Here is a 15,896-nt window from a genome sequence, read left to right as displayed (position 1 = left end):
TCCCATCCTGTGCGCGGCGAGCAACACTTCCTATCTGCGATGCCCGTCTGCATCATTATTTCTCTTGCGGGGTGACGGTCACATGTTGCTGAGGCTGATTCAGTGTCTTCCTGTTTCTCTGTAGATCCACCGAGACAGAGAGCCGTCGTTCCATCAGCCCTGCAACACTCAGCACTCAGGTAAGAGATACTACGGCCGCTAATGATCGCATTTTGTGCATTTTTCTTTGCTTTGTTTATTTTTTTGGGATTTGGATTCCACAGGATTTGTGTGTATTGCTGTAAATCCCACTGCAGGACAAATGTGTTGAAGTGGGTCGTTTATGTCTCTATGTTTAAGCTGGAAGATGCTGTATCCGTCGTTGTCCTGTGAAGCCGGTTTGTTTTGAAGTGATTGCAAAAACAGTCTAGTTTAAACGGAGACACTCGCTCCATTTGAGCCTCAGCATTTGCCAACAGCTTTTTTTTCTTTTCTTTTGGGATTAAATATAACAGCTCTGTCTGCCATTTTTTTTTTTGAGGCCGTGAGAAATCATTTAGTTGGTCTGAAATGCAATGAAGTCACGACTTTGCAACCACATACTGGTCTTTTTGTGAAGCCTCACAGTCTCTGATAGCATTTTGTGTGACTATATTTAATATCTGTGTTTGTTTGGTCTGGTTTCATGCCAACATAATTTCAAGCCAATATTTTGCCTCCCAGTAAATTTGCGGTTTTGTCCCGGAGAGGAGAGTTTCTGGAGCTGCACACAAAACCATCCCGCTCTACAAACACAGTGTAAACATCATGTCAGGGCAGAAATGTATTTAGTGCGAGTAAATGACCAAACGGTTCCGTGTGGGTTTTTTTTGGGCCCTTTGCTGAACCTGTGGAGCAGCGTTGTGATTCTTATCTCGTGCTCAAACAGCATGTACACAAGGATGTGGACGCACACGCCACAAGATGGTGTGTTTTACTCTACCAACAGGCAGGGTGGTGACAGTTGTTCCTGTTGACCCTTATTGTGTTCCTGTTGACCTCATAGCGTCTTTGGAAGGGGCCCAGTACTTGTGACAGAGCTAGTTCATGTCGGTGCCAGCGGAGTGTCAGAGAAACGGCAGGATGGACTGCAGAAGCCTGGTGGTCAGAGAGGTGACCTCAACAGTGGGTTCCTCATAGCTAATCATGTCGAGACTTTTTATGTGGGCCTTACAAGCAGCCTGTTAATTTAAGTTTCAATTCATTATGATTGTCTTTTTTTATGTCTTTTAGTCTATAACAAGGCCAAGACTCTACAATCAATCCAGCAGCTATTTAATGGCCTTTACACACCAGGGACATGAATATGCTTTTTTTTTAAACTGTTGTTTTTGTCATAAATGCTGAAGTTGCGGGGCTAACAAAGGCATCAACCTCCATGTTGTACATAACGCACATATTCAAAACGTACACTGTAGTTTAGAACACGTACCAGATCCACTCCTTCCTTTCACTGAAAAAAAAAAAAATAAATAAATAAATATATATATATATATATATATATCCTCTGTCCATTTTTTAAATCCCCAAATAATAACAAATCACATCACTCACAGTCAGGGAAGCAACACCAGGTCTGAAACGAATTGGCTGGTTGTTAAATGTCTAACCTGCCATTCACACAAATGAGCAGACTATAGTCAAAAACAATAAATAATACCCAAAAGAGAGACAATTGTGATGTCTATAATTTACTAATAATTTGAGTATCCTATTGGGTTGAGCAGGCAGTCAATCAGTCCAATTCTCATGGGGTAGAAACTTGTCAAAGGTCATTGCAAATGGATTGACCCAGAAGAATCGACTTGCAGAGCTCGCCAGCTCAAGGTCAGGGTTGAGACCTCAGTGACCTTCTGCTCTGCTTGAGGGCGTTTGACCATACTGGGTGGTCAATTCCTTCTTGCTTTTCTCTGCATGTTAATATAAAACGTGTAATCGTCTGCATAGAATATTAAGTGATATATTAAAAGTTTGCCTTTTGCAAAGCGTGGAAACGGCAGTCAAGACGACACAGATGGGGGAACCAGGAGCTCTTGATTTATGAGTTTGTGTGAAGCCTCGGCCTCTGAGCATGTTGTGTGTGCATTGTCTGCGGTGTATGATGGATCTGCATCCCATGATATAGCTGATTAATGTGATTTTTAGAAAGCCACAGTTTGGTAGTGCGCCTGGCCGCCTGTGGTGCTCTAGCCTCTGCTGCTGCTGCTCTTAAAGTGTTGTTTGTAATGCTGCGTGATATTACACTTATCATGGGCGAAGCCGCGTCCTGTTTAGCTCAACTCGACTCGGTAACCCTTATTTATATAGGACACGTGCTGGGTGTGCCTTTTTTTGATTCATGGCAAAAATAATACATTGAAAAGAGACAACAAAGGTATGGGAGTAAATGGTGGGTTTGAGTGAATCACAGTGAAGGCTTAAATTACAGTTTGGTTAAGTAGTGTACTCAGTGGAACGTATGCAGGGAAGGAAGCAGACGACGGGTTCCATGAAAAACTGTTTAAAGAATAGTTGTTTAATTCTGTGAATGCGTGTTGCTCAAACTAGAAGAGTGAACAGCAGATGGTGCGTAGCTGATTATGAGCGGATTAATTTTTACCTAATTATAACAGAAGAAAACAAATCAGGCTGCTCTACTTCGGGCTTCAACACCGCTCAAACCTCAAAGTGCATCTCAGTTTTGCAGAATGACTGACTAAATGCTGTCACCACACAAAAACCTCTATGTGTAAAAAGTCCTCCCAGTTGCACAAATTTAACAAGTCATGTCCTTAAAAAGTACAGGAAATATAAGGGTATGAGGTAAAAAATAAACACTGTTTTATCTGTAAGTGCTGATAACATCTTTTGCACTTTGGGAAACACTTAAGCTAGCCTCAGTGGCGACTTATCTCACTAATGGTACGGAAATGTGCAGAGAAGAGTGTTTTTGAGGCAGGGAGGCTCGATGGATGTCATATTTGTTATTATTATTTTGTACTTACTTGTCGTTGAAAACCTCAACGACAGCAGCTGTTTGGAATGCGAGCAATATTTGATTTCTTGATTTGAAGTCAAATGAATGATGGGGAAAAAAAATTAAACATTACATATTAGTTGGAGTAACCCACAGGTGCGTGAGCTGATTCACACCCAACCAACAACCTCAACCACCCACCGACTCATCACAGGGCTTTACACCTGTTCTCTGGGCTTTTCTTCTTCTGCATGTGTGTGGATGTGAGAGAGAGGGGGAGAGAGAGAGGGAGAGTGTGTGTGTGTGTGTGTGTGTGTGTGTGTGAGAGAGAGAGAGACAGACAGACAGAGGGAGGAAGACAGCTGTCAAAGCTCACAGTCCCCTGCTAGTTCTGGTGGACAGGTGCGAGGGGGTGGAGTCGAAAAAAAAACTCCCAGCATCCACTTCTGTCACCACCACTTACCCCTCCCCCAACACACACACATTTTGCGTTTACATATTGGGGTTCTTCCAGTTCATGGTGGGCTTGTGGCGTTAAAGAATGTTTTGCATCAACTTCCAAAACCGCCTCGGTCGAGGCTAAAGTCTGCCGCAGCACTCGGGGTCAAAGGTCAGTGTAGTTTTCATGCTTGGAGTCTTGTCATGTCCGCTTTGTTTGAAAGGAAACCTGCTTTTGATGATGTCATGAGGCCGTACGTATGCCATCGCACCGCTTCTGTTCAGGGAGCTGAATTCAAACCGCTCGACAGCGTCGGACGCAAACATCAAGAGACATTAATTCCCTAAATACGCCTTTGAACACCTGACACCTCTGATTCATGAATTCAGATTCCGACTTGAATAATAGTCGGCTCCGCAGCTCTTTCAAGCCGCGTAATTGGAAACGATTGATATTTTATGGCACCGGTTCTCAGATGTGTGAAACACTTTGGGGAATATAAAAAAAAAAAAAAAGAGAGGGCACCTTTTTAATTTTCAATCAAAATGATTGCTGATTAGTTGGTCCTCCCAGGTTAAGAGTGTGTTAATGAGAGGAATCCACCGCTCAACATCTGAGCAAATGTGTGGAAGTTTCGGGCTCGGCAGTCCCTGATTCAGTGAGCAGGCCTCGCATTAGGGAGACCCGGCTGGATCGGAGGATGCCACCCCTCCGACCCAACCGACATTTGCTTGCAATTGCTTGTATGTCTTTCGTGGTCAGCAGTTAATCAGCCGCAGGAAGTCTGTGGCCGTGCCCCCCCTCGCTCGTTTGTTATTGCAGTGTCACAGATTCTTGCTAAAATGAAGGGCCACTCCCAGCGCGATCCTTTCTCCCGACCCCCTGACGACCCGGTCCTCCGAGCAGCTGCCTTCTTAACCCATTGGTGCAAACCTTTCTTCTGCGACGCACACTAGAAACTTCCTCTTTCTCATACGAGAGCGAGGAAAATGTTCCTGAGGGATGAAGAACAACTTCCGCTTTTCTATGGCGGAAAATAGACGCCGGGAGTGAGGCGAAAATACACAAACTCGGTCAATGATTTCATCCAGTTGTTCTTGGCATCTGGCATCTAAAGTGAGCTGCATCTGTAGCTGGCTGCGATCTTCCCCTTTTAGCTCAGCCTGGGACTCTATCTGTACATGTCCCTACATGTACAAAAAACCCTGCTGCTGCGTAAGAAATGTGCAGACCTCTGGGTGGATTGCTTGTTATTCAAAGAGGGGGCTTGGACAAAAAAAGAAGCCATCTGTGTGTTTTTTTAATAGTGTGTTCGAACCCCAAAACGGCTCGTGGTGGGTTGCAGTTGAACACGTTTATGGTTTATGGAGCACTGTGACTTTAAGAGAAGTTCTGGGATCTTCCTCGTGGAAGATATTTAATGTGTTTGATCCAGGTGGAGAGAGCGGATGTTTGCACGCAGCGGGCTTGAATCTGTCTGCGTGCTGATCTCTGATCAAACACCGGGTGACTGATGTGAAGAAGGACTTCTAACTTTAGGGCGTATACAAAATGCCGTCTTTGTAAACATCAGTTGTCCAGTTGGGGCCCAGGGTGACGAATGCTCTGCCATGAAAGCTGTTTTTTTGTTGTTGTTTTTGCGGCGCATCAATAGCGTTTACCAGTTGTCATTTTCCCTGGAATGAGATTTTAACTTCAGCTCTGCTCCCAGACTTTTTTAAACGCACAAACGGCGGCTGTAGTCGGGACAGTCAGGCATTGATCCGCCAGGCCTTTTCACACCTTCTCAGATTCCCAGAAGTCTTTTCACTGATGTCTAACAGACCTGCTTGTGTTTCAGAGGAGGGAATGAAAACACATTATTTCACAGCTGAAACGCTCTCGTTGAGAGAGTATGGAGTTGAATGGAATCTCACTTCAATCGCATCGTGGCAGATAATGTTTTCCTGATATATATTTTTGTAATATCCAGAGTTCTCCTGGTACCTTCATATTTCCATTAGGCAAACCGTTTTAAGATTAAAACGGCTCTATTGTTCTCACTTTTCTTCAACCTGCTGTATTTCTTGTGTCTTCCAGGTTCCTCGCCGCCTCCGGCGCTCCCCAGTTTGCCCAGTAGAACCAGCAGTGCCACCAGCTGTCCCTCCGCAGCTCACAGAGACTCTGGCAGCGACGTCGAAGGCCTCCTGACCGCGGAGCCAGGATACGACAGCGTCTTCAGAAAGGTCAGAGCCGACGTTTTTCTCTTTATATGCGGGGCGGACAACTGGAGGTCTACCAGCGGAGAAAATCCCTGAATCCACTCATTGAAAACCAACATTGAGTTTGATATTGTATCATATATTATGTTATATTTGTTGTTGAGTGGTTGTTTGAATCCATGATTCAGGTGGGAATATTTGGGGTGCATAAATGTGAGATGAGCTCACCAAACCCGCAAAACGATCAATAAATAAATGTTTGAGTAATAGTTGATGAACCGTGCATTCAAGGTTCCACCAATTTCATAAAGCACCCCACGGCCTGCGATCCAAACATCACGTTTGCCCACAATGAACAGCAAGAACATATTTTATTTTGTTTGCCCCTGCAGCCCTGTGGGGAATATATTTCACTATTTTGTCAGTCTGTGTCTGGCGTTTCATCTACCAGCGCCCCGAGGCTGAGATGCCAAACATCTACTAAGCGTCTTCAAGTGCAAGCCGTGGTGCCGCTGTCACTCCGCTGCCGTTGAAAGTCTGTTTGAAAGCCAGGTGGCCTTTTGGTTCACGTTGCAAAACTTGTGTCTCTCAGTTTTTCTGAAACATGCTGATGGTATTGTCAACCGAATGTCCCGTTTGTTGTAGACAACAGTGGAAAGAGTCAGCTCTGAGAACATCAGCCGCCTGGTGGTATACAGTAGGAGGCTGAGGGTTAGGGGCTCGGCAGCTTAATCCAGCTTCAGTAAGAGAGGATTAATGTCCTCACTGCACTCTGAAGGGAAATTCTCTTTCAATTGCAAGACACAATGCATGTTTCATAACGCTGAGGAACTCCATCGATCCCGGTAACGCGTCAGCTGAGCAGCCGTGGCCTCCATGTGCCCTTGAGCAAGTCGGTCTATCTTTTCCATGCTCACTAATTAGGATACGAGCATCATCTACAAGCCCAGAACATGAAATAAGGTTTAAAACCCAGCTGAATCCTTTTCTAAACTTAAAAGCGGTGAGTCATGTGACTAAAAAATATACGCTGCAGTCACATGCCCTGAATGTACACACAGTCACACACACCCACCCACACACACACACACACACATCCTCCTGCTCCCACAGGAAGTTGTCGGCAGCATGAAGCAGATCTTTCATTTCCAGCTCTCCAACAGAAGCGGCTCTATGCTCGGCTCACTCGCTGCAGCTGGCAGCACAATAGGCCCAGTTAAAGCTCACACCTACAAATTAGCTCTTTAATTGTGTGTGTGTGTGTGTGTGTGTGTGTGTGTGTGTGTGTGTGGCTCTTTCCCATCAGACCCAGGTCGAAGAGTATTTACCATTTGTTTTAATGGCATTATTCATGCCGTAAGCACAAAACAAATATATATATATATTTTTTTCTTCTTTTCGTTTAAACCCATTGTATTTATATGTTTATATATATATATATATATATATATATATATATATATATATATATATATATATATATATATATATATATATATATATATATACTGGGTTGCTGTCATTTATTGGTTTTATTTTAATGTCAGTGTTGCCATAAAGTGTCTCTGGCTCATTATCCATGAGCTTTGCTATTTGGTCCTCCATTAGGCAAGGCAGGTTTATTTGTAGAGCACATTTCAACAACAAGGCGATTCAAAGTGCTTCTCATGAAACCATTAAAAGGATCAACACATAATGCAGAAGAAAACAAGATTTAAAACAATTAAGAACATTCATTTTAAAGCATTAAAAAACTGTCAAAAAGCAAAAAATAGAATACAAGTTGCAGTTTAAGAAATACAATGCAGTAGTGAGATGCAGAAATTGATTATTAGCCTTGAACCTGGTTCACTTAAAGGCAACAGCAAACAGAAAAGTCTTCAATGTGGACTTAAAGGAGCTGAGGGTCTCAGCAGACCTGCAGCTCTCAGGGACTTTGTTCCAGATGTGTGGAGCAGAAAAGCTGAACGCTGCTTCTCCATGTTTAGTTCTTGTTTAGTTCATGTTTAGTTCAGAAAGTAGACTCGTCCCAGACGACCTGAGTGGCCGGGATGGTTCATAAGGTAGCAGCAGATCACAAACATACTCAGGCCCTAAACCATTCAGTGCTTTATAAACCAGCAGCAGGATTTTAAAGTCAATTCTTTGTTGGACAGGGAGCCAGTGCAAAGACCTCAGAACTGGAGTGATGTGATCCACTTCCCTGGTCTTAGTGAGGACTCGAGCTGCAGCGTTCTGAATCAGCTGCAGCTTTCTGGTTGACTTTTTACAGAGGCCTGTGAACACACCGTTACAGTAGTCAAGTCTACTGAAGATAAATGACCTGTGAACACACCGTTACAGTAGTCAAGTCTACTGAAGATAAATGACCTGTGAACACACCGTTACAATAGTGAAGTCTACTGAAGATAAATGACCTGTGAACACACCGTTACAGTAGTCAAGTCTACTGAAGATAAATGACCTGTGAACACACCGTTACAATAGTGAAGTCTACTGAAGATAAATGCATGGACAAGTTTCTCCAGATCCTGTGGAGACATAAGTCCTCTAACCCTTCATATATTCTTCAGGTGATAGTAGGCTGATTTTGTAATTGTCTTGATATGGCTGTTTAGGTTGAGGTCTGAATCCATAACTACACCTAGATTGTGTTTTTTAACATTAGTGATTGAAGCTGAACGCTGACTTTCAATCGTTCGTCCTTGGGACCAAAAACAATTACTGGCACATCCAGTTGTTGATTTCAGAGCCACATATTCAAAGGAAGTAAAATGACCAAAAGACATCTGCTTGCATTGAAGAGACTCATGAAATAAAATAGCAAGGAGGAGGGGGACCTGGATGGAGTAAGAGGGGGTGGAAGTAAAAACTCCTCCTCTCCGAGGGGGGATCAATCCCTGATGATGAGGGTGGAGACTCCTCCTCTCTGAGGGGGGATCAATCCCTGATGATGAGGGTGGAGACCCTCCTCTTGGCTCTCCTCAGGCATCCTTCTCCTGAGGTCTCCACGGCGATGCTGTGTGGTTATCTCTTGTTTAGACTCCTCTTGTCTCCTGTCCTTGGCAGTGGGAACAGACGGGTGACGCAGGAAGAAAAATAGGTTAGAAGTAAACAGTTTTACCCCTGACTAACTCCATCTGCCTTAAAGACATTACACTCCATTCCTGTGGAGTAAATAGCGCTCCAGCATTTTCTCAATGTATCCCATGCTTCAGTGATGAAATGCTGATGGATATACAATGTGATATGCTCACTAATTGCAATCATTTGAAGGACATCTGTTCTATCCTACCATATTGTATCTGTTCCAGTCTGCTATATTTGATTCTGTTCTGTTGTTTTCTGTTCCATGTTGTTCAGATCTGTATTCTATTTTTGTTATATTTCATCATTCTATTCTCTTCACTTCTATTGTGTTCTATTCCATTATAGTCAGTTCTGTGCATCTCATCCCTACTCTACCCTATTACTTTCTGTTCTATGCATTTATTTATGCAGCATTAATTTATTTGGTCACTATATGTTCTTCATCTATGCGGCTGGTAGAATAGTGACATCGGCTCATGTATTTTTTAAGTGTTCCCCAGTTACTGTAGCTAGATGACATAAAACAGTCATGTTGAGGGTTAAGGGTTCCACTTCCTGTGTGGCTCTGAGCAGACCTGTGAGATGAGGCCTGAGCGCTGCCGATCTCTTAAATGTGGAAGTGAATTGAAAGCAGTTACTTTCACACACGTCCGGTTCCTGAAATAACACATCGGTCAACATTTCGGCCCATTTTTTGTGTATGACAAAGCCATTCTTGTGGCACAGGTGACACTTCTTTTTACTTTGGCAGTTCCCCATGAGCGCATGATGCTGGGCAATGAGGCTCTCTCCGATGGCAATGACATGTATATTTATGTTTCCTGCCTTGCAGAACGATGAACCAGTGACGGGAGGAGACAGCGCCAGCGAGTTCTCCGTCTCCTGTTCCTCCACAGACGACGCCGCCAGCGTCGGCCCGTCCAGCTCCAGTCCCGAGGGCAGCCGGGGCCTGGAATGCAGCTGGAGCCCAGAGGAGGCTGGGGCTCCGATCGCTGCAGGACTGGACAGCGCGGGTGTTGGAGCAGCAGCAGCAGCAGCAGCAGCAGGAGGAGCTGGGGAAGCTGAAGAAGAAGCCAAAGACAGAGTGACGGAGGTGCCGCGGCGCTCCAGTATCCTCCGGAACAGCATCCGCTCGCTGTCGCCCCTTCGGCGCCACAGCTGGGGTCCCGGGAAGAACAACGGTGGAGACTCAGAGATGAACCAGAGGAGGTGAGACGGGGGGGAAGGGGACCCAATTCGATAATTGATTCCTCAACTGGAGTTGAACCGATGGCGAGAGGGGGCTGTTCCTCCTCTGTCCTCGACACTGTCTGCCGGTGTGCGCCTGGTGTTTGCCAGCAGATGTCAGCAGACCTGATGTGTGCACACGTCCGTGTCATGAGAGCTGGTTGATGTCACTCCGTCTGTGCCGTGTCGAGTGTTTCCTCCTCCTGCTCAGAGCAGCTGTGTTGCCATTTATCTGTTGTTGTACGCACGCAAGATGCACACACACAAATACTCAGAGACACAGACACTCACAGCAACCTGTACAGACAATAGGTTGACACACACTACTTTACACTCGCATTGACACTCGGAGAACACTTATTGGGAACCCACTGACATCAGGGCCTTTTGTCTCCCATGCTAGAACGGCAGCCTGTCTACAGAGGGACTAGTCGCCAGGCTTTAAAAGGCCTGTGTCGCAATGTTCGAGTGAAAGCAGCAAACAGCTGCTTTAGACTTTTATCAGTTGCTATTTTTATTATGCCCAGGCCGGGCACAAGCAGCCGCTTCCACCAAGCGTTTTGTCGTCTTTCTTTACAGTGTAACAAATGACAGCTGCTCTTTTTTATAGATAAACATGGGGCATGAAACAGTGTTATAACCACTTCCCGCTTGATTTTCCCACACATTACAAAGGAACAGTTTGCCATTTTGGAAATACTTGCTGATGGAGTCCGTAAGGTAAAAGTGAAGCTATGGCCAACAGCTTACGTTAGCATAAGGAGTGGAAACACGGGGAAACAGCTAGCTGGGTTATGTAACGATAAGAAAATCTTCCTACTAGCACCTCAAAAGCTCATCGGAAAGTACGTTGTGCAAAAAGCGTAAAAATGACAATTAGTGTATATGTATTTTTTAACAGGGGTTTTCAATGGGGTTATGTTTCTTGGCCGGATGCAGTAACGTCCTTGAGCTTTGACGCCACTGTGAGAATCAAGGAGGTCACTGCAAAGAAATAGTTTGGCACATAAACCCCCGTAAAACAGCTACGTGTCAGTTTTAAACCTTTTTTATTATTTTTTATTGGCGACCTTTAGATGTGCTGGTGGTTAGATTGTGTAGCCTAAGGACAGAGCCAGGCTAGCCGTTTCCCCCTTGTGTGTCCCGTCTTTGTGCGAAGCTGAGCTAACCGTCTTCTGGCTCCAGACAGATATTACTGCTATTCCTTTAAGGTCATTATTCTGAAGAAAGGCCGTTGACATCAGTCCTCCACCGCGGTGGCCTGTGCCTCAGCGCTTCATACACACACAATAGTGCCCATAGATATCTAACCTACTAAAAAGATGATTGTCCCATCAGAAAGTACTTCATTCATCCATTCATTATGTTCTTTTTGACCTGCCATTCCGCCATCTCACCCATCATGCACCGCTCTGCACGTCTCTCTTTCTCATCCATCACCTCCAGCTCCATCCGTAGCCCTGGCGAGGGGAAGCCGACCTTTCACAGGAGAAGGTACTAATACATCCCATTCATCAGCTCGTGTTCAGATTGACTTGTTGCTAGGTGACGTGCATTGACAAATTTATGTAGGCGCAGCCTTTTGTGTACCCCGCCTCCCCCCCCTCCATACATACACACACACACACACACACACACACACACACACACACACACACACCCACACACACTTCTTTTTAATGTATTCTTGCTGAACTGCTGCTGCATTGTGCTCCATCGCTGCAGGCAACTGAGCTGAAAAATGTTGCTTTCTTCTCACCCCCTTCGGAATGTGCAAGAAATACTGAAGCAAATAGGTGGTTGAGACACGCTGGTGTTTTGTATTGCAGTGGTAATAACATGCAGCTACACAGAAACAGGGGACTTTAGGTCTGGAGGCTCAGAGGACTGTACTGGTGAGAGCTTGAGGTGTGTGTGGGTGCGGGTGTGTGTGTGCGTGTGCGCGTGTGCGTGTGTGAGATAAGTTCCTGGAGGGAATTTTTCAAAAGTGTAAAGAAGACAGTGTGCCACAGCAGTAAAAATAGGACGTGTACTTGTCTTCTAGAAGCTAGAAGAATGGCTTTGTTGCCTTTTTGAGGCAGGGGGAGTCAGATGTGAAGAATCACAGATATTTCAGTATCAAGGGGTCTTTTAGGAGTGTACACAAACCTGGACCATGAAGGCTGTGGAGGCTTCAGTTAGTGTAATGCAGATCGTCGGGATGGGACATAAACCGCATGCCACTTCTAGGTCGCTATGGAGCTTTTTGTCTCTCTTTCTCCTGTCTATATTCAGGAGCGTGGTCTGTGAATTTAAGGGCATGACTCGCTGATTTCACGTTTAGATTTTGGAACGTTTTCCTTTTTTAAAAACCCTGTTTTCGCTCTGCTTCTGCTCAAACTCAGGGGTTTCTGGCAATGACTATTATTGTATCAATAGCATTGATCTTTCACTGTAAATAATGCCAGTGGTTCTAGAATGGGCCAATAGGAAGGAGTAGATCAGTAGATGGCCATTGAGCCATTTCTGTAATATTTTGTCAGTGCTCTGTGGTGGAACTTTTATATGACCTAAAACATACTGTAGCGTGTTTGCTGCAAAGTCTTGTGTGTGTGTGTATATATATATATATATATATATATATATATATATATATATATATATATATATATATATATATATATATATATATATATATATATATATATATATAAATGCCGATACAGCTGTATTTTTGATTAGCCCTCCACCTCTGTATCTGTAAGGCTCTAACTTAGACATAGCTCTTATGCTGAGGGACCACTGCTTTAACCGTCGGTCCACATCTTTCTCATTGAAAGCAGTGGTTTCAGTTGCGTTGAAAGCAGCCAGGCTAATCTGACAGTGTTGCAGTTCTGGGAAGCGGCTTTGGTTCAAGTTTATTTCCTGTACTGCTAACAACGTTACCACAACACTGCAGCAGGAAATAAAACTTGATTCCTTTTACAGTGTGTTTCGTACATGGAGCAGTAGTTCCCTTCTCTTCCCTGCTAACTAACCCCTCCGCCTCACAACACTCACACCTCAGCCGCCGCCCTCCCGATGCTCCCCACAGCCACGGCGCGGAAGTAGTTAGTTCCCTCAGGTGCAGTGTGCGCCTTGAATAGGGTGTATTTACATGCTGCTCTATTTGCATTTGCCGTTTCTTTGTTGGCGTGCGTGCCTGCGTGCATGTGGTTTTGTGAGTGTTTGAATGCCCTGCCCAGTCAGCCAGTAGCTTCCTGCAGCGGAGAGTCGCAGCAGCTGCTGCTGCTATTCATGCTCCAGCACCGAGGACCGTGCGGCTCTGGTGGATAGTATGTGATGATGCTGGCAGGAAGCGGGCCTTAATATGACCAACATAGTCATTTACGTTCACAGCCCTGAGGATTAGGTGAGTGCTGCTCTATGCTGGGCACCGATAATTGCAGAGTCGTGATTCTTTTGGTCCAGTTTAGGTTAAAGGCGTCTGAATGTGTTGCACTGATGATTTGCCGGCTAATGAAGTGCCTCTCAAACCCAAGAGCCGGAGATGAGAGAGATTTACCGCTGGAGCCTTAACCATCACAGACTCTGTCCTGGAGCGAATAGAGCCGCCTACAGTAGCACTTAGCTCAATCTGAAATATAGCTGTAGTTTTCCTCTTCATAATTATTGTGTTGGATTATTTTTTAGGGGGGATTCTTATTTCCAGGCATAGATCGATGTAATTGGGTTTGTAAATCCCGGCTGCAGAGCCCTTGATGCCGATGCTGATGTGGGAAGATATTTTCCTGTAAATCTTCCCCGGAGCCCAGCGATACCTCAGCGGGCTAAGCACTGTGCAGGACCGACTGTGTGTGTGTGTGTGTGTGTGTGTGTGTGTGTGTGTGTGTGTGTGTGTGTGTGTGCGTGTGTGTGCGCGCGTGTGTGTGTGTCTGTTGCAGCAGGAGCCGATGTAACCCGAAAGAGTGGAGTGTGCGTGTACCGTGCAGTCATCCCTCCTTCTCCGAGGTCACCTCTGCTTTCTGTTTGTCCACACAGCTACAGCCTGGAGGGGCTCAGTGGGGCCCAGGAAGAGCTGAGGGGCCCCGCCACTCAGGGGCCCCGAATCCGGGAGCCGTCCAGGATGCCCCGGCATGACAGCGACGACAGGGGCTCACTGGTGTCCCTGACAGAGGAGCAGGAGGAGCTGGGGCAGCATGGCAGACTGCATGACCTGGTCAGCTAATACACACACACATACACACACACACACACACACTATCACATTTGTCCTTTAGATGTCATATCTTCATACTGTCACGCAGTCGGCCCCAAAAGGGATCCTCAAAAACATCCTCAGCCTAATACACATGAGAGCAGCGATGGATTTGCAAAAAGCTAACACATAAACAGTCGGGCGAACTTTGGCAGTTTAGGGGATTAGGAAGAATTAATAAACATTGCTTTCCTCAGGGGCCGTCTCCCCGCTCTCATTGCTGAATTTAATACAAATTGTGAACCCAACTTCGCGAACCATTTGTGTAGTTCCTTTCCCTTTTGAGTTTATCGTTCCTGTTTCCAGTGCAGTGACTGGTAATGTTTTTGTTCCACGTTATCTCTGCCCGGTTTAGTGTCCTTTTTATTTTATTCTTCTATTTTTTTAAATTTCTTTGCGACGTCTGCACTGTGTTTTACTCAAGCTTGTGTTTCTCGCCCACAGAAATCCAGGCGGTATCGGCCTCTGAGAAACAGCTGTCCTCCCATGACCCTGCCCCTCACCAAGTCTGTATCCATGCTCGCCATCAGCCAGAGAGACATTGATGGTGAGTGACAAGTCGTGAGGCTGCTTATCTGTTTTTCACCCGCTGTGATTGCGATTACAGATCCAGATTATGGGTCAGTATGTGTACCACTGGAGATATTTGACCTCTTTATCAAGAAACCCCCCTTTCCATTGTACCGCTTTAAAACTCATACTATATTAAAAGTGGGGCAAGCTAAATGAGTACAAAGTGTATCTCATATGCTTGTATTTCTAAGTGCCAAAGGCCCAGTGTGCAGAAGGAGCACACATTTTATTTGGGGTGTAATGAGAAATGTATTGGAAAAATAACACAAAATGTAGATGTTTTCATTCTTGAATTCATGACGGGGGAAAAGCGAGACGTGTAGATGGAAATTATCTTGGTAGGCGAGGAGAGCAGGTTCAGGAGTTTGCTGGATGAACACAATTAAAAAGTAGTTAAAGAGAGAGAGCCATTGTCTCAATCATTTAAAGGCCCGACACACCCAGACGCAGCTTTTGTTGCACCTGGTTAGGGTAGGAGAGGCTACACCTTCACCGTTCTTATTGGTTCAATGAGCTCGGTGATGCAGTGGCAGCACAGCTCCCCCCACCTGCAGGCTGAGCCGAGGTCTAATTAGCCACACTAAGTGGAAACACTTTTGTGAGCGCGGCAGGGATGACGTACTTTTGTCGGTCAGCATCGCACTGGTTCCCTTGACCAAAAAGCAACAACAACAGTGGAATTCTTGCATTGGCTTTTTGATTATTGCAGAAGGTAATCTCTGTTGCAAAGTCTCTTTTCTGTGTTAACCGCAGACCTTATTTCTGGCAGCTAACCAAAAACCCGCTAAAAAAATCTCCTTGACTTTCTCATTTCCGGGTTTTGACACTCATTCCTGCAACACTCTATTAACGTTTCTCTTTATCTAGACATTCCTACCTCCTATTCCCCTTCCTCTCTGTTGTGATACAGTTTTAATTCGTAACATTTTAATAAGTTCCTCCTGTGGTTCTTTCCTTCCTGCCCGCCCCCCCCCAGCGGTGGGACCACTGAGACGTAAGAGGCGAATTTCCTTCTCTTTCAGCCTTTCCCCCATCCTCAACAAATCTAAGTCTCAGTACATTTATGGGGACTCCTCATCTAGCGATGATGAGGATAACTTGAGTAAGTAAAGCGCTGTAAACGTAGCCGCAGTAGAAAGTAGCTGTGATGTCAGA

General features: G+C 45.2%; 1 protein-coding gene across 1 annotated transcript in view; it reads left to right on the top strand.

The window, feature by feature from the left end:
• The window catches only part of LOC306735887 (uncharacterized protein), a gene marked incomplete at its 5' end in the record, with an annotated part of 73,887 nt that overhangs the window by 32,766 nt on the left and 25,225 nt on the right, over positions 1–15,896 (top strand). The window contains 6 exons of the mRNA XM_079217456.1: positions 125–179; positions 5,493–5,638; positions 9,537–9,913; positions 11,378–11,425; positions 13,952–14,129; positions 14,613–14,715. Of these exons, the coding sequence (XP_079073582.1) occupies positions 125–179; positions 5,493–5,638; positions 9,537–9,913; positions 11,378–11,425; positions 13,952–14,129; positions 14,613–14,715 (907 nt within the window). The remainder of the gene's footprint in view (positions 1–124; positions 180–5,492; positions 5,639–9,536; positions 9,914–11,377; positions 11,426–13,951; positions 14,130–14,612; positions 14,716–15,896) is intronic.

Source organism: Taurulus bubalis, assembly GCF_910589615.1.
Source record: "Taurulus bubalis genome assembly, chromosome: 4".
NCBI lineage: Eukaryota > Metazoa > Chordata > Actinopteri > Perciformes > Cottidae > Taurulus > Taurulus bubalis.
Note: the sequence above shows the minus strand (reverse complement) of the source record. Positions and strands in the feature narration are given on the sequence as shown.